This window comes from Daphnia pulicaria, chromosome 6 (genome assembly GCF_021234035.1).
Source record: "Daphnia pulicaria isolate SC F1-1A chromosome 6, SC_F0-13Bv2, whole genome shotgun sequence".
NCBI classification, from domain to species: domain Eukaryota; kingdom Metazoa; phylum Arthropoda; class Branchiopoda; order Diplostraca; family Daphniidae; genus Daphnia; species Daphnia pulicaria.
The window spans coordinates 24,121,128-24,136,107 of record NC_060918.1 but is presented as its reverse complement, the minus strand read 5'-3'; the positions used below and the strand labels follow the sequence as shown (position 1 = coordinate 24,136,107).

Sequence of the window (14,980 nt, the reverse complement as noted above, 5' to 3'; positions counted from 1 at the left end):
AATTTTTTTTTCAATTGCATACTATTCGACTCCTTACGGTACAAAAATGAACTTCACGAGAGTCGACTCCCGAATGTGATAGCTAAAGGAGGTGCTTAACGGTCAGATCCAGACATTCAAACTTCTCTGCGTGCAACGAAATCAGTAGCTTCATTTAATTTGAAAATCATGGACGAAGACAGCACTTGGGAATTTAACGCTCCTCAACATTACTGCGACTTACCATCTGCCCTCAACGACGATGATACCGAGCTAGCTGATCAATATTTTTTTGGTAACTTAAACTGTTATTATGCTGTTACATTTTTAAGATAATTGATTGGACTCTTTCTCTAGCTAAGGCAGATGATACAGTGTATGAAGATATTACACCTCATGAGGAGGAAGACCATTTTGCTGCAATGATATGGAATGAACATGTGCCGTCTGTCAAGGAAGAAGAGAAAGAATATCCTGTAATTAGGAGAAGGTCTCGTTCAGTTGGAAGTAGGCCTCTGTATAAAAAACAGCATGACGGTTCACCTCCCAGAATTAATTCAAAGTATGTAAATATTTTCTTTATATGCAGTTTATATTTAATATTCTTGTTATCCAATTTTTCAGTGTTTTTAAGAAACCGGCCCCTAAAGCCCAAGCTCAAGCTGTCAAAAACAATGAGGATTCTGATCAATATTTCATAGGGGGTTTGCGATCTTACAATCATGTTAGAGTAAGTATCTTTGTTTTTTCCCTTATCACAAAGCATTTATTACAATCTTCTGATTTCACTGATTGGTTGATTTTTTTAAATCTAGACTCATGAAGTTCCAAAAGTTACAAAACCAATGCCTTTTAATTTAACTGAGTCTAAGAAAAAAGTTGTTCAGGTGGGACAATCTAATCCCAGTATGGCTGAAGGTGTTCAAAATTGGCAAAAAAAGACTCCTGAGCGTTTCCATTCATCGCGACATGGAGAAGTCTATCGGATGGTGGAGGTAGAACTATAAATATTTAAATGTGTAAATAGTTAAGGAAATGATAAATCGTTATTTGTAGAGAGTTGAAATGCGTGCAACAGAAGCGCATACACCTCAGCTTATGGCCGCCAAACGTCACCGGCCAGTTCACGCTTTGAGTCGCGAAGAAAAAGAACGAAATGAGTTGGAAGAAATGAAAAAGTAATTTTTTTATTTACATTTTATTTTTCTTTAATTTGCTCAATTGTATATTGATTGATTGTAGGAGCCAATTTAAAGCTCATGGCGTGGACGAAAAGATTTTTAAAGCCCCAATTCTGCCCGTCAAGAAAGAAGTAAAGTGTACAAAAGTAGAGCCTTTTCACCTTACAGAGTCTCATAAAAAGGAGGTAATCATTTGTTCTAGAATTTTTCGCTGTTGCAATTAATATAGCTTTTGCAACAATAGAATGTTCCCCCTTGTGACTCGGAAGCAAACGATTATGCATTCCATGCGAAGCCTGCACCAAAATTCGAGGTTCCATCCGTGGACCGAAAACAATTTATACCACCAACTATTCCTCAAACACCCAAATTCAGCGACGCTGGCAAAGCCTCGCTACATTCGTGGCGTGAGAGACGACAGCGTTCAAGGGTAAGTCTTTTTTTTTTTTTTTTTTTTTTTACAAATAAAGAATGATATCGATGATAATTATCTTATTAATTATCTGATAGTCTAATGGGAGCTTGACAGCTGGTCGCAGCTCCTCCAATGGTTCCCTTACATCTACAGGAGAGCGCTTAAAATCAACTGTTGTGGAACCTTTTAGCTTCGAAGATCGTGATAAACTTTTACAGCGTAAAAAAGAGAAAAAAATTGAGAAGGTATTTGTTGTTCAGTGGTTGATTTCTAAAGCTAGGAATAATCACAACGTTATTCGTAGGTTGTGGAAGAAGAGCGCAAGCAAAGAGAATTTCATGCAAATCCTTGTCCGAATTTCTCGCATCCTGCTATACCGGAAAGACCAACGCTCACAACTACAAAAGCCGCACCATTTCAACTTAGTTACGATACGCGCGGAGCCTCGAGAAAAGAAAAGTTTCTCTCCCAGGTACAACTTTCTTTATTGATAGCGATGACATAAGTTGGAGGGGTTTTTTAAATTTTATTTTTCGTGTGTACTAAAGTTGGCAGAAATGCGCCTTGAAGAACGTAAGGCATCACAATTCAAGGCTCAACCAGCAAAAGTTCTCTACAAGGAACCCTTCAAAGTAAAGTTAGATCATAGTCAGGGCAACGTTACGGATGTCGTTGAATTTTCTTTGACTACGGTGAAACGGGCGGAGGAACGGAAAAACTTTGACCAGTTTTTGAAAGAGCGAGAACAGGAAAAAGATATGCACAAACTGAGGGTAATTACTAAAATTGCATTACTTCTTTAACAAGTTGTTTGTATACATCAGTTAATTTAATTGTTTTGTTTGTCTTATTAGCGCGAGCAAGAAAAAATCCAGATAGAGGCAGAACAAGCAGCTCGATTGCGCGAAGAAACTGTTTTCTTTGCAAATCCGATTCGTCATTTTAAAACTGTAGAAATAAAGAAGGCCGATACGGAAATCCTCACGGTTCCCAAGACTCCAAAATTCATGAAAAAGTAACAAGTTGCGCAACGAACTAATGCAGCAGAATCTTAACCTTCCGTAATTTTTTATGTACTTTACAAGCAATATATTCTTTCTCTAAACTTGCGCTTCGATCATAATCTGAAATACACTTAGTTTATCCAAGAAACAGTAAGTGTAGTTCAACATTGTATTTGCCTTCTTATTAATTCTTAGTACATCATAATATAAGATATTTAGCAACATCACATCTTTCAAGTCAGATAATCAATGAAAGTCAGTCAATTAAAAGATTTATGTTAAGGAATAGCAAAGGGGACTACCAGATCTTCCTTGTGTTCAATATGAATTTCATTTAATGCTCTTGAAATCTTGGATGAGTTTTTCATCATCATATGGTAGTCCATCACACAAATGGGAGAGTCAATCAGCAAATTATCAATTGCAGGCATATCCTTTAAAACTGCTAATAATCAACAAAACAGATTTAAAAACCAATTGATTAAAATTATGTACAATAAACATACCAGTGTTTTTAGTAAGGATTAGCTTGCTATACTTTGACAGCAATACTGGTTGAACGGCCTGAGCCTTCTGAATATACTGCCTTGCCCTTTCAACATATTCATGCTGTTCCAGGTTGTGTGAGTCAAGAGCAGCAACATCAATAACATTTCTAAAATAGTAATAATATTTTTGTTATTGTTATTATGAAACCCAAAGATTGTTTTGAGTATACGTGGCAGTTTGCTGCAAAATTTTGTTCAGTGCAGACTGTTCATCAGTCGGTTTAGGTACTGATCCCGGATAACGTAAACCATCACTACATAAATTTTAGGATAAAATTGTTATTAAGTGGCAATTTAATCTTTCTGAAGTTTGTCAATTACTACGGAGTTCTCTGGATAGGTGTATTATTGCTGACTGCATTTCCTAACAAGTGAGTCCTTTCGTTGCTTTCTCCATTCTTGAACATGAAATTCAAGTCGTTAAAGGGTTAGGGGGCGTTTAGAAAAGACGTAAACATCGACGCATTACCTGGTTGGAATCTTTGTCAGTTGAACAACAGCAACCCATTTTGGAAAAAGAAAAACGGAACACCTCGATAAAATCTACGATCCTTTATTCTATTCCGACAATGATTTTGAAGCAATAATCAATTATCTAGCAGTATGCAGTATGTTTCGTTTTCAACTGAAACAAATATCAAAGAACTGGATTAATGCAAGTGACATCTAGGACAACCATGACTAAACTGCTGAAAACAAGTAAAATCGCGACAGATTGATCGGTTTGGAATTCGATATATCAATCGGTTTCAGAAATTTTGATATTAATATTTCAATCATTGAAGAAACTATTTAATTATTAAATAAAAAATTGTATCTGGTATTTTACAATTACTGCATATTTGATTTATTTTTAGAGACCGATTTACACACATAAATTAAAGTATTTTTCTTATTACTACTAGATGGCTTTGTCGAATCACAACAATGGCGGCTTTTAAAAACATCAAAATGCAATTTGTACAACTCCGGGTTTTACTTAAAAAATCATCCCCGTGTTTACAATTAAATCTCTGTAGGTTTAAATACAATGAAGCTGTTTCTGTCAAATCAGTTCTTCGTGATCATCCTGTTGGTTCCGACATTGTTGTTAAAGTAAAACCAGTTCTTTGCTAGTATGATAGTATCACATTCTCACCAAGAATTATTTATTAAAATTTCGATCATTCGATTATAAATTTATCAGCTAACATTTTCTTTTTGCATCTAGGGTTGGGTGAAGTCCTTAAGGAAGCAAAAATCAAACACCTTTATGCATATTAGCGATGGATCAGTTGAACAAATTCAAGTTGTAATTCCTTCATCTGTATGTGATGAAGACTGCTGCTTTAACTCAGCTGTTGAAATAAGTGGCAAGGTAGTGGTTAGTCCAAAACCTAATCAGCCTGTAGAAATTCAAGGTGAAACAGTTAAAGTTGTGGGTAAATTAGACTTGCAGTCCTTTCCATTTGGCCCACGAAAATACTATGCACCTGAATATGTCAGACAACAGATTCATCTGAGACCTAAAACCAACATATACTCAGCAATTCTCAGGCTTTCGAGTCTTATAACCAATGCATTGCAAACTACCTTGATTCAAGATAATTTTGTCAGTGTCTTCACCCCAATTCTTACCTCTAATGACTGTGAAGGGGCAGGAGAAGTATTTCTTACTAGACCGGCATCGGATGAAATGTGCCGTGAAATGGGAGGCAATAGAAAACTAGAAGAATCCTATTTCAATAAGAAAGTTTACCTGACAGTATCTGGCCAGCTTCATTTGGAGGCAATTGCAGGGTACAGTATAAATTACTTGAAATTTCTTGAATGCTTATTGGGATTTCTAACGGTTTTTAAATTATGTATAGAGGCATTTCCAAAGTTTTCACTCTGGGACCAACATTTCGTTCGGAAAACTCAAGATCTCGAAGGCATTTAGCTGAATTTCGAATGCTCGAAGCTGAAATTGCGTTTTGTAATGATCTGCAGCCCATTCTATCAACGATCGAAAGCTTAGTGAAACATTCCGCAAAAGTCATCCTGGAACACGGATCCCTAGACCTGATAACAGTGGGGAAATATTACAATGAAAATTTAGAGGTCTGTTGGTAACGTGGTATTCCTTAACTTGAAGATTTAATCATCTCTTGTCTTAAAGGAATCACTAAATGAGGTGTTAAAATCACCTTTTACCACAATCAGCTACAGAGAAGCTATGGAGTTGTTGTTAAATAATCGAGATTCATTTAAAACTCCACCTCGAGACGGAGCCGATATAGGATCGGAACACGAATTGTTTCTAGTCAAACATATGGGAGGGCCGACTTTTCTTGTTGACTGGCCAGCGAAAATCAAACCCTTTTATATGCGAACAAATAACGACGATAATAGTCTGGTATATAATTCATTACCTTCATTAGCGTTGATTGGTAGAATATCAGCATTATTTTTTGCAGGTTTCTTGTGTTGATCTACTAGTGCCTGGAGTTGGGGAACTGTGTGGGGGAAGTCTACGAGAAAACAGATACGACATTCTCAAGAGTCGATTGGAATCGCTTAACCTAGAAGAGTCACTTAGTTGGTATCTTGATTTAAGAAAATTTGGTGGATCTCCAACTGGTGGTTTTGGGATGGGTGTTGAAAGACTTATTTCTTATTTGTTGAAAATACCTAACGTGAAAGACATTGTACCTTTCCCACGGACCCCCCACAACTGCCCAATGTAAATTATGAATAGATTGAAATCTGCTGCAAATACATTATTTGTAATTGAAAATAATAATATATTTACTGAGCTCTGACATTTGTGTACTCATTTGGGAAACTAAATGAATGTGATCCTGACCCTCTAATAATAGAAAGAGTTCCTGCATTTGGAACAACATTCCATGATAGAGTTAGAGTAACATTGGGGTTTCCCCTGAGTCCATTTCCATCATCCCAGAAGTAGTAGTTGGTGTTCATATTTTTCATGTCAAGATTGGCATTTTCTCCACGTTGAATAATTTTGTCCCATAAAACAACCTGCAAAGTGAAGTGTAATAAAAAAATTAATAAAACATAAATAAATTTGCATTGCAATCAAGTATCCTTTTACCTGATTTAATTTGTTATCGGTGGTTTCATATTCAGCAACAAGAAAGACAAATAACTGTTTAGCATTCCAGTTAAATAGAGGGTTCAGATCAGCCTGGAGATCAAACATCAGGTACCCAAGATCTTGTTTCTCTTTTTGTGCACTATAATCGGGGACATTTTTACTGAAAGCAAAAAATGTACAAAAGAAAATTGTTAAGAAATATTCAATGTTAACGAAAAAAGGGTTGAATTAACTCACACTAATACTTTGACGGTGTCAATGTTTGCTGTAGCGGAATACGCATTCAGTGCGGTCGATAGAAAACAAAAGAAAGTAAGCCCAGCTAGAACACTAAGGGTAAACGTCAATAACGCGTTTCCTCTTGTCAAAAATGTGTGCATTTTTAGTCAATTCGGTTGACTCCTGAAACAAATTTTGTACGGTAAAACTTTATGAATTTACAGAAACACGTCAGTCCAACCGGTAGTTGAGGAGAAACGTCAAAAAGCAGAAAGTGAACAACTCACCAATGCTAGGTTGTCAAGCATTATATAATGGAGACTTCAGCGCTTTGCCCATCGGCCGATTTGGAAAGGTGTGTCGGTGTGTTGGCGTTTTGCGGCATTTTGGTGAGTAAAATTTGTTTCTGAACTCAAGTCATTTAACACAATACCAATATGTGTTTCTTTTCATGGGCTTTAGTAAGTCGCAAAATTTATTTGGCTATATTCGAAAAAATTTAAAGCTAAAATTTATTCTAGAACAGCAACACTAAAATTTTCTGAATTGTGCTAAAAATGAGACTTTATAAGGGAAAGAACAGAAGAACAGCCAGTGATACGTTGTAGTAGATTTGTTAAGTATTTGTTCTATTTTTCTGTGGCAATATTTACGAAAAGTTTTTACAATACCGCCTTTAATTTCTGCTGTTATTCAAGTAACACACAACGACCACAACCAGCCGCAACCAACAATTAAAATGTTAAGGGTTACGATAAAAAAAATCGTTGACGTCAATGGATGTTCAGCGCAATTTAAAAGATCAAATTGTTTGTAAAGAGGTTTTATAACATGAATAACATTTGCACATTGAAGTGACGCACTTCTGCATAATAAATTGTAGCCTTTTAGTGTGCATAAGATTTAACTTAAACACTGTATACTTGTAGCTAACTTAATCTTTAATTATATATCATTTATATGTTGGTGGTATCTCTAATCACACTGAGCGATTAGTTCACGTGCACTATGCGTGAACCAATAGACCAAAGTCGGTGATAAAGCTGGAAAATACGAAAAGTTCGTAGTTTACCGCAAGTGTTTTCCAGCAAATAAATAAACAAGTGTTTACATAACCACTAAAATTATGGTCGTAGGGCGAGTAAACAAGTTGTATACAAACAATGATATGCAATAATCTCCCCCACGCATGTGAATGTGATCCATAATGCCTTTATAACAATCTTGCCCTGTTATCAGCTAAGTAAACTAAAATGGTAAATCAACAACACAAACCTCAGATAACAATCAATATATAAACGTTGGAGGGTACGATTTTTCATTAGGATCCTACACACTTTAGACTGAACTGTTGGATAAGTCACCAGTCCTTGAACCCAGAGATGAAGGTAATACAAGTTTCTTCTCATATACAAAATGCTTAAGTAATTTTTAATAGATTAAAACTAAATAAAAATGCAATTTAGGTCTTAATAGTTCTTGCGGTAATCTCCACGTTGGGGTTGGTCAGTGCTCAGTATGATTACAACTTGGCTTTGAAGAAGTCAATTTTGTTCTACGAAGCACAACGATCAGGCAAGCTTACTAACAATCGCATTGATTGGCGAGGCGACACTTTCTTGAACGATGGTTCAGATGTTGGCGTTGACTTGTCTGGTGGCTATTTTGACGGTAAATATTTCATGGCTTAATTTTTCATCGATCAATTGAATGACAATTTTTCGTCGCCTGCTCTAGCTGGTGATCACGTCAAATTTGGCTACCCCTTTGCTCATTCTATGATTTTCCTTGCATGGTAATTTTACGTCTCTCTCCACAAAGATTTAAAAATTACGGCTAAGAAATACAATAATGTAAGTCTAATAATCAATTGGTTTGTCGCAGGGGTATGATCGACTACAGGGATGCTTACACGGCGGCAGGAGAGCTTGAAAATGGTCTAGCAGCCCTTCGCTGGGGAGCTGACTGGATCTTGAAGGTAATCCGAAAAATTAAAAGAATTAAATGGCTTTGATCAAACATAACGTATAAACGTAAACGACAAGGCTACGAAATTGGACCAAGGTAAAGTTTACGGACAAGCTGGAAACGGAGGAGCAGATCACGCTTATTGGGGACGACCAGAAGATTGGCCAGCTAGTCAAGTTCGCCCCTCGTACGCAATCACCACTAGTCAACCAGGCACAGATCTGGCAGCCAACTACGCCTCCGCTTTGGCCGCTACGTCGGTCGCCATCGGTAGCTCTGACGCCGCATACTCGGCCAATCTTCTTGCCGTTGCTCGACAACTGTATGACTTTGCCAAGACTTACCGGGGTATTTACTCCCAGTCGATCGCCGATGCTGGATCCTATTATTCGTAAGTGATGCGAGAGAAATATTAAATGAAATCAATATTAAGATATTAAACAAAACAATTAAATGAAAAAGGGCATACGCATATGAAGATGAATTGACATTTGCTGCTGGAATGCTTGCACTCGCCACTAATGAGCAAGCCTACAAAACAGACGCAGCCAACTTCTGGAACGAATTTGGCTATGGCACCTCCGTCCAGACTTTCTTCGACTGGGATAACAAGATGGCCGGAATTGCTGTTCTTCTTTCTCGTATTCTAGGCGACCAAAAATACAAGACATCCGCCCAAGCTCATTGCGATTACTGGATCAACACCGAGCGTAGAACACCAAAGGGATTAGTCTTCATTCTTGAATGGGGAAGTCTCCGTCATGCCTCCAATGCTGCCTTTGGCTGTTTGTTAGTGGCTGACTCTGGTATCGGTGACGCTGCCGCCTACAAAGCTTTTGCCAAACAACAGATTGATTACGCCCTAGGCTCTACTGGCCGAAGCTACGTCGTCGGCTTTGGTAACAATCCTCCAGTCAAATGCCATCACAGAGGAGCGTACGTAACAGTTGAATTAGCATAAAATTAAAAAGTGATAAACTCTAAACGAATACGCTATAAAAATAGGTCCTGCCCCGATATGCCGGCTCCTTGCGGATGGAATGAGTACAACAGCCCCAACCCCAATGGACAAGTCCTCGAAGGAGCTCTTGTTGGTGGACCGGATATTAACGACAACTACAATGACGCTCGTGACGACTACAGAGCAAACGAGGTAAACAATACATGATTTACAGTATTCTAAATATTTACTAATCCACGCCCAAATTATGTAGGTCGCGCTCGACTACAACGCTGGCTTCCAAAGTGCTTTGGCTGGTCTAATCAACGCCGGATTTTAAACATTTTAAATTTTCTGCATATTACTTTTTACTACATTGAGAAATACAAAATAGTGTTATATAGTCATCACAGTTGTCTAAAAAAATTTGATCCATAAATGTTAGAATGAAAAAGCTACCGATATGAATCACAACCTAAGAGATTCGACCAACAATGGAATAAGGACGGATGGTTTACGTAAATACGGTGAGCGGAATCGTCAGGGCGAGCAGCACTGCTGCAAAAGAAATCGATGAAGCGACCGAAGTGTCACTCGAAGGCTGCCTTTGGGCTGTTTACAAGAGAAGAAGAGATTAGAAAATGCCAGATAAGAAATTTAGAAAACAAAGAAAATACCATTATCACTCTCGTCACAAACGTGATAGGGAATGGTCTTTGATCGCTTGGGATCGACGTGGGATCCATGCACTTGGATGGTGGGGGAGTCGAGCTGCCCTCTGGAAAGTAATTGACTTAAATCTTGTTCGATGCGCGTTGCGACTGGACCATAGAAATGGACTTTGAATTGGACACAGCGATCGTTCTGAATGTTACGAGTGTGGCGAGTGTCAACCAATAACATCCATTCGGGAACGCCGAGTACTCGACGAACATCTTCAACAAATTCAGAACTAAAGAAACAGAAATATTGAGAAAGAAAAGTCTTAGATTTTGCGGGTGTTGGGATAACTCACGCGACAAATTTACGGGGCTTGCGAATCACGATAAATTTGAAGATATCACCATCAGGTTCAATATTGGCGCATGCAAATCTCTCTCCACCTCCATCCGGAGTAAAAACGATCAAAGAACGACCAAGAACCGAATATTTTCCGTCTGTAAAATACAAAGGTGATTATAGTAATGTCTTAAAAATACGCCATTCCATTTACTCACGTAGTGGGAGATTTTTGTCCGAGAATACGGTTCTGCCTGCACCTATATCGATAGGACCCAGTCGGCCAGAAAGATCACCAATCATGCATCGGTAAGGTACGTGGGGTTGGCACTCTTGTCGGTATACATCTTCCTGAAATGATAAAAAATAATAATAAGTTTATAACTATAAACTTCGAGTACTTCAAGTATAGAATGAAATGTTACATTTCTTTGATCAGCGACTACTGGGGCAGTTAGCTGGACGAAAGACGGATTCCACATGTATCCAGAAGCTACGCATCGAGCATTATACGGAGCCACGGCTGCATCCACGCCAACAGGATTAACATAAACAGCCCATCGATGATTACGGGTAACTGTTAACAGATTACGAGTATTTTGTCGACCAGGATGTCTCAAAAAGACTTCGATAACCGTGTCAGTAGCAGACCCATCGTGATAAACCACTTGACTCTGTCATTAAACGGTATAGCAAGAATTAGCAAGTAGCCTCACATTGAAATAAACGGAACAATAGAGTACCATGCGGACGTAACCAGTTAAAAAACCTCCTGGGTGATGAAAGGAAGCAATGGCTCGAATTTCAGTAGCTTCTGACGGAGAAAAACCCCATCCCATTGTGCCACATGCCCATCTAAATTAGTAAATTGACCAAAGTTCAATCAGTTCAAATATCGTGGTAATAAAAAGACAATAGAAATTGGATATACCTTTCGTTATCCCGAGCACGATTCAAGACGAAACTACGGCCAATGATCGATGTTGCACCATAAAGTGGCATATTGGTGTCATTGAAAACGGAGTGAATCACACTAAATCCAGCTAATTGGCCAAATTTTGAGCTCAAGTCCCCAACAGGGTATTGATCCGAGGTTCCGGCTTGAACATCGGACACTAAACTAACATTCAATGGATTGTGGGGCATGCCCAATGAGGATTCGGTGCAAGGAAATTGTAAATCGACTTTTACAGGAGCCTAGAAAACAAAATTCATGGTCAGAAATTAAATATTTCAACAAATCAGAAAAATGTGCTTGCCGAGTATATGCCATATCTTCCCGCTTCTCCGCGCAATCCAGTCAAATCCATTTGGATAGAAGAACTGCTGAACTCTGTTTCCTGGATAATTTCAACCTTACCCTCGACAGGAGTAGTAAGACCATTTCCAAACCAGTCCTTAACCACCGTTTTGTGTCGATGGTAGTACATAATTCTAATAACACAAAATACGTAATAGTTTTCATTTCACACTTGGAATTACATCAAGTGTTGACTTACGGTGTGCAAGCGAGACGATTGCCTCTTTGTTTAGGAGAATTGTCGTCAAAAATAACTACGGATCGGCCAATGATGGATTGTGGACCAGATAAAGGCAGGTTTACATCAGTGAAGAGTCGCTGTGTTGTTTTGACTTCGCTAGCTAATCCTGCAACAACCAAGCGACCGTGTTTCATGGTCAGATCTCCTACGATGCAACGTCGTTGGGTGTCGGTATTGCAATCCCTTGCGTTCTTTTCGTTTATCTACAAGGACGAAACGCATTTTTAAATAATGATTTCTTCGCAATTGTTCAATCTAGTACTTTGAATGGATTGTAAATGGATCCAGTTGACTGACACCTTAATTGCCAGTCATGGAAATCAACTCCAGGTAAATTTGTGTGAATTTCTAACTGATGATTGTTAGTGCCGTTAACGTTTCCATCGCTGTAGATGAGAGATTCAATGTAGACCATTGTCTCAGATAGTGGATCCTCTGACGCTTGGCGCAAAAATATGCGACCTGTAGGAAGGAAAGTTATGTATTTAAAAACTACTAATCTATGCAGTTGTAGCAATAACCTACCGCCTAACGGGTACCGGAAGATTGCTACAGCAGTAGTCATTTTCACGCCGAAAGGTTCTACATTTGTGCACACCCAGCGAGAGCCATCTGAGGCCAGATGAATCACTAATCCACGACCTTGTACACTGTACGGTCCGAAAAGTGGTAACGTGGTGTCTGTCACGTCGTTCTCAAGAGTCGTGAGCCCAGTTAGCATTCCAAATTTCCCGCTGAGATCACCAAGTTCGTACATTTCACCAGTACCACGGCCGGGTGGCGGGCTATCGGCAGGAACCCAACCCCAAGGGTTATAATGATTGGCAGTGGCGCTGCAAATTTTTTCCCCTGGTACCCTTGGAATGGGAACCGGGTATTCGTGGATATGAAAACCTCCGGCTAAAGAGTTTAACCCTATTTGACACAATATAATTAATTAAGAGGACATCGAATAAATATTCTAATCAATTAATTTTACCTGTTACGTTAACGAGAACATGTGTAGGGTCGATAGGAGTCCTTTGCTCTAATACAATTTCACCGCGCACTCCTTTCTGAGCGAAGAAAGCTCGCGCTTTCCTCGGACGAAGTTCACGAAATCTTCCACAGGCTAAAACAACATCGGGTAAATCCTTATCAAAGAGAACCATGTACAAAGAACGAGGACCCTTTAAATCAGGAAGAACTAAAAGAGGATCGCGAAACGCGCGACGAGATCCACCTCCAAAACCTATAGAAAAATGTTGATCAATTGGCGTAACTGGCAAAATTAATTCGAATTGAGTTCTAACCTCCTCCCGGTTTCGAAGCTGAGCGAACTAGTCCCAAACGACCCGACAAATCGCCCTGTTTGCAGTTTTGAGGCGCTTGAGGTGAACAATTCACTCCAGAACGAGAATCAGGGTCATACAGGAATTGAAGTGCGTTACAATCCCCTCGATCTCGATCTAAAAAAACAAATGGAAATGTTCTAAGAACCAACTGTTATATTTGCTTTGTTTAAATGATTACCCACCTTGTTTAGTGTCCAGCACGTCTGTAACTAATAACTTCCAAACGTGATTTGAAGCCGTGCCATCACCAGAAACATGATAAAGATCCGTTAGTACACGAGTGTCAACTTCGTCTCCAACTGACCAGGATATTACAGTCACTGATCCGGCAATTGGTGAAGATAATCGTGCAGCAGCAACCTTGAGACCATCTTCAGGCTACACAATAAACATTTCATATGGTTGTCAAGACTTTTAGTATGTTTTGTATGAGTTAATACACAATAAAATACCATAATGGTGGCGCATAAAGTGTTGGGGCCTTCAAAAATGAGAGTTCTCCCCCAAAGTGAAGTGGGTCCAGTCACATTAATAAGACTCAGATTGAAGTCTACAGTAAAATTGAGATTAGGCAAGGTGACCTGACCAAACAAGGGTGTAAGATCTAAAATTCTGTAATCAATAAAGGGATTTTATAACAGTGAAGTGAATGAAAATTATTAGACCTTTATTACTTCTCTCCGAGATATCCCTTGTCACAAGCAACTGGCTGAGTATATTCTACTGGGAGATCATACAATGACCAGGAATAGGAAGCTGGTTCCACATCCATGTGACTATCCATCTCAAAGATAAAAGTTCCTTTTGTGTTATTTAGATTCTCAGGATCCGTTTCCTTGACATTGTGCATAATTTTAACAGAACCCTTGATTCCATGTTGAGAGAAATAAGCATACAGATCAGATGTTCTCGTGGTGTCTGAAAGAACGAAAATAACATATAATAAAACTGAAAAATTCACAGGTAAAAAAAAACAAAGCCCACCTGTTGCACTCGCAAAAACGCAGAAATACAGAAATACCGTCACTTGGCATATTGTGCGACACAATTTCGTCATGTTTGAAAAACTGTCTATGCCAACAATTTTCGGCAATTAAGTTTCTTGCTAAACAACAAAGAAAAGGAATAATCACCTTGAAAATTAGGAAGATAAAAATCTAAGTGGACTGTGGAAATTTCATTGGGGAGAGATTGGATAGAAACCGTAACACAGCAGTACAAAAAACAAAACAAGAAATATTTCCTGGTCCCGACTCCCGTTGGACGTGAAAGTTGTCTGTTATTACAGGGTTGCCAGTTCCCGTAGTTTCTTTTGAGCTTTTCCAGAGCTCAAAAGAAACTCAATTGAATTATCAGATTTCTTCATTTCATATTTTATTATGCGAATCAGGAACTTTTATTTTGTATCATGACTTGTGAACGTGAACCGAGATATTTGTTTTGATTAAATTTCAGCTTTAGAAATCAAGCAATGTCTGGATATGTATTTAATTACAGAAACCAAAAAGGCATATAAATTTATAAATGTAACAATCTAAAATTGTAAATTTTTTTTTATAAAGTTAGATTGAATAAAAACAGGTTTCATGAAATCCAGCCTTCATAAAATTTTAACGCTTGGCCCTAGCGACATTTTATGTTGTCGGAATTTTTGTTGTTGGTAATAAATGTGCCCAGGCCATATAATAAGTAGGGTAGTAGAGTAGATATTGGAGGTCAAGCCGTTTAATGCAATCCAAATGGTCAATTCGACATGGACCGTATTTTAGA

The 14,980-nt window shown here is 38.4% G+C and overlaps 6 protein-coding genes across 10 annotated transcripts; 3 read left to right on the top strand and 3 right to left on the bottom strand.

The window, feature by feature from the left end:
* Positions 1 to 54: 54 nt before the first annotated feature.
* Positions 55 to 2,727, top strand: LOC124344029 (targeting protein for Xklp2-like). Its single transcript, XM_046797415.1, has 11 exons — positions 55 to 274; positions 337 to 541; positions 604 to 709; positions 795 to 974; positions 1,036 to 1,157; positions 1,222 to 1,345; positions 1,405 to 1,590; positions 1,671 to 1,820; positions 1,880 to 2,047; positions 2,124 to 2,348; positions 2,430 to 2,727. The coding sequence occupies exons 1-11, from the start codon at positions 169 to 171 to the stop codon at positions 2,592 to 2,594; spliced, it is 1,737 nt and encodes a 578-aa protein (XP_046653371.1). The 5' UTR covers positions 55 to 168; the 3' UTR covers positions 2,595 to 2,727.
* Positions 2,728 to 2,734: 7 nt separating this feature from the next.
* LOC124344033 (ragulator complex protein LAMTOR1-like) lies at positions 2,735 to 3,830 on the bottom strand. Of its 2 annotated transcripts, none has more exons than XM_046797420.1 (5): positions 3,597 to 3,830; positions 3,449 to 3,525; positions 3,298 to 3,381; positions 3,086 to 3,234; positions 2,735 to 3,021 (listed from the first exon to the last, which is right to left on the bottom strand). In XM_046797420.1, exons 1-5 carry the CDS (start codon positions 3,633 to 3,635, stop codon positions 2,858 to 2,860), a joined length of 513 nt encoding a protein of 170 aa, XP_046653376.1. In that variant the 5' UTR covers positions 3,636 to 3,830; the 3' UTR covers positions 2,735 to 2,857. The 2 variants fall into 2 exon arrangements, with proteins under 2 accessions (XP_046653376.1, XP_046653375.1); XM_046797419.1 differs by having other exon boundaries at positions 2,735 to 3,024; positions 3,597 to 3,829.
* A 199-nt stretch (positions 3,831 to 4,029) lies between these two features.
* LOC124344010 (probable asparagine--tRNA ligase, mitochondrial) lies at positions 4,030 to 5,888 on the top strand. The gene is made up of 5 exons (XM_046797403.1): positions 4,030 to 4,222; positions 4,338 to 4,906; positions 4,978 to 5,209; positions 5,268 to 5,504; positions 5,566 to 5,888. The coding sequence occupies exons 1-5, from the start codon at positions 4,055 to 4,057 to the stop codon at positions 5,833 to 5,835; spliced, it is 1,476 nt and encodes a 491-aa protein (XP_046653359.1). The 5' UTR covers positions 4,030 to 4,054; the 3' UTR covers positions 5,836 to 5,888.
* On the bottom strand, positions 5,854 to 6,845 carry LOC124344020 (signal peptidase complex subunit 3-like). Of its 2 annotated transcripts, none has more exons than XM_046797413.1 (4): positions 6,716 to 6,845; positions 6,447 to 6,611; positions 6,207 to 6,369; positions 5,854 to 6,133 (listed from the first exon to the last, which is right to left on the bottom strand). In XM_046797413.1, the coding sequence occupies exons 2-4, from the start codon at positions 6,587 to 6,589 to the stop codon at positions 5,897 to 5,899; spliced, it is 543 nt and encodes a 180-aa protein (XP_046653369.1). In that variant the 5' UTR covers positions 6,590 to 6,611; positions 6,716 to 6,845; the 3' UTR covers positions 5,854 to 5,896. The 2 variants fall into 2 exon arrangements, with proteins under 2 accessions (XP_046653369.1, XP_046653370.1); XM_046797414.1 differs by having other exon boundaries at positions 6,670 to 6,737.
* On the top strand, positions 6,736 to 9,743 carry LOC124344009 (endoglucanase F-like). Of its 2 annotated transcripts, none has more exons than XM_046797401.1 (9): positions 6,736 to 6,817; positions 7,754 to 7,816; positions 7,895 to 8,099; positions 8,166 to 8,223; positions 8,313 to 8,406; positions 8,474 to 8,787; positions 8,859 to 9,332; positions 9,402 to 9,549; positions 9,611 to 9,743. In XM_046797401.1, exons 1-9 carry the CDS (start codon positions 6,743 to 6,745, stop codon positions 9,674 to 9,676), a joined length of 1,497 nt encoding a protein of 498 aa, XP_046653357.1. In that variant the 5' UTR covers positions 6,736 to 6,742; the 3' UTR covers positions 9,677 to 9,743. The 2 variants fall into 2 exon arrangements, with proteins under 2 accessions (XP_046653357.1, XP_046653358.1); XM_046797402.1 differs by lacking the exon at positions 6,736 to 6,817 and adding an exon at positions 7,667 to 7,684.
* LOC124344000 lies at positions 9,680 to 14,487 on the bottom strand. Of its 2 annotated transcripts, none has more exons than XM_046797391.1 (18): positions 14,344 to 14,487; positions 14,195 to 14,281; positions 13,885 to 14,128; positions 13,663 to 13,822; positions 13,393 to 13,588; positions 13,169 to 13,324; positions 12,856 to 13,107; positions 12,402 to 12,791; positions 12,139 to 12,338; positions 11,835 to 12,079; positions 11,595 to 11,769; positions 11,267 to 11,532; positions 11,079 to 11,190; positions 10,761 to 11,009; positions 10,554 to 10,686; positions 10,352 to 10,493; positions 10,014 to 10,288; positions 9,680 to 9,948 (listed from the first exon to the last, which is right to left on the bottom strand). In XM_046797391.1, the coding sequence occupies exons 2-18, from the start codon at positions 14,265 to 14,267 to the stop codon at positions 9,851 to 9,853; spliced, it is 3,366 nt and encodes a 1,121-aa protein (XP_046653347.1). In that variant the 5' UTR covers positions 14,268 to 14,281; positions 14,344 to 14,487; the 3' UTR covers positions 9,680 to 9,850. The 2 variants fall into 2 exon arrangements, with proteins under 2 accessions (XP_046653347.1, XP_046653346.1); XM_046797390.1 differs by having other exon boundaries at positions 14,195 to 14,277.
* Positions 14,488 to 14,980: the final 493 nt, after the last annotated feature.

What these genes read in the sequence shown, in the direction of transcription:
- LOC124344029 (XM_046797415.1), top strand. Translation starts at nt 169, where the DNA reads ATGGACGAAGACAGCACTTGGGAATTTAACGCTCCTCAACATTACTGC. An exon ending in GATCTTACAATCATGTTAGA is followed by an intron (nt 710 to 794) that starts GTAAGTATCTTT and finishes TTTTAAATCTAG; the next exon opens with ACTCATGAAGTTCCAAAAGT. An exon ending in AAGTCTATCGGATGGTGGAG is followed by an intron (nt 975 to 1,035) that starts GTAGAACTATAA and finishes CGTTATTTGTAG; the next exon opens with AGAGTTGAAATGCGTGCAAC.
- LOC124344033 (XM_046797419.1), bottom strand. Translation starts at nt 3,635, where the DNA reads ATGGGTTGCTGTTGTTCAACTGACAAAGATTCCAACCAG. An exon ending in CTGACAAAGATTCCAACCAG is followed by an intron (nt 3,526 to 3,596) that starts GTAATGCGTCGA and finishes TTCATGTTCAAG; the next exon opens with AATGGAGAAAGCAACGAAAG. An exon ending in AATCCTTACTAAAAACACTG is followed by an intron (nt 3,025 to 3,085) that starts GTATGTTTATTG and finishes GTTGATTATTAG; the next exon opens with CAGTTTTAAAGGATATGCCT.
- LOC124344010 (XM_046797403.1), top strand. Translation starts at nt 4,055, where the DNA reads ATGGCGGCTTTTAAAAACATCAAAATGCAATTTGTACAACTCCGGGTT. An exon ending in GTTCCGACATTGTTGTTAAA is followed by an intron (nt 4,223 to 4,337) that starts GTAAAACCAGTT and finishes TTTTGCATCTAG; the next exon opens with GGTTGGGTGAAGTCCTTAAG. An exon ending in CATTTGGAGGCAATTGCAGG is followed by an intron (nt 4,907 to 4,977) that starts GTACAGTATAAA and finishes AATTATGTATAG; the next exon opens with AGGCATTTCCAAAGTTTTCA.
- LOC124344020 (XM_046797413.1), bottom strand. Translation starts at nt 6,589, where the DNA reads ATGCACACATTTTTGACAAGAGGAAACGCGTTATTGACGTTTACCCTT. An exon ending in GACACCGTCAAAGTATTAGT is followed by an intron (nt 6,370 to 6,446) that starts GTGAGTTAATTC and finishes TTTTGCTTTCAG; the next exon opens with TAAAAATGTCCCCGATTATA. An exon ending in CCGATAACAAATTAAATCAG is followed by an intron (nt 6,134 to 6,206) that starts GTAAAAGGATAC and finishes TTCACTTTGCAG; the next exon opens with GTTGTTTTATGGGACAAAAT.
- LOC124344009 (XM_046797401.1), top strand. Translation starts at nt 6,743, where the DNA reads ATGGAGACTTCAGCGCTTTGCCCATCGGCCGATTTGGAAAGGTGTGTC. An exon ending in GAGCTGACTGGATCTTGAAG is followed by an intron (nt 8,407 to 8,473) that starts GTAATCCGAAAA and finishes GTAAACGACAAG; the next exon opens with GCTACGAAATTGGACCAAGG. An exon ending in AAATGCCATCACAGAGGAGC is followed by an intron (nt 9,333 to 9,401) that starts GTACGTAACAGT and finishes CTATAAAAATAG; the next exon opens with GTCCTGCCCCGATATGCCGG.
- LOC124344000 (XM_046797391.1), bottom strand. Translation starts at nt 14,267, where the DNA reads ATGACGAAATTGTGTCGCACAATATGCCAAGTGACGGTATTTCTGTAT. An exon ending in TGTTCTCGTTAACGTAACAG is followed by an intron (nt 12,792 to 12,855) that starts GTAAAATTAATT and finishes TGTGTCAAATAG; the next exon opens with GGTTAAACTCTTTAGCCGGA. An exon ending in TTGTGACGAGAGTGATAATG is followed by an intron (nt 9,949 to 10,013) that starts GTATTTTCTTTG and finishes TCTTGTAAACAG; the next exon opens with CCCAAAGGCAGCCTTCGAGT.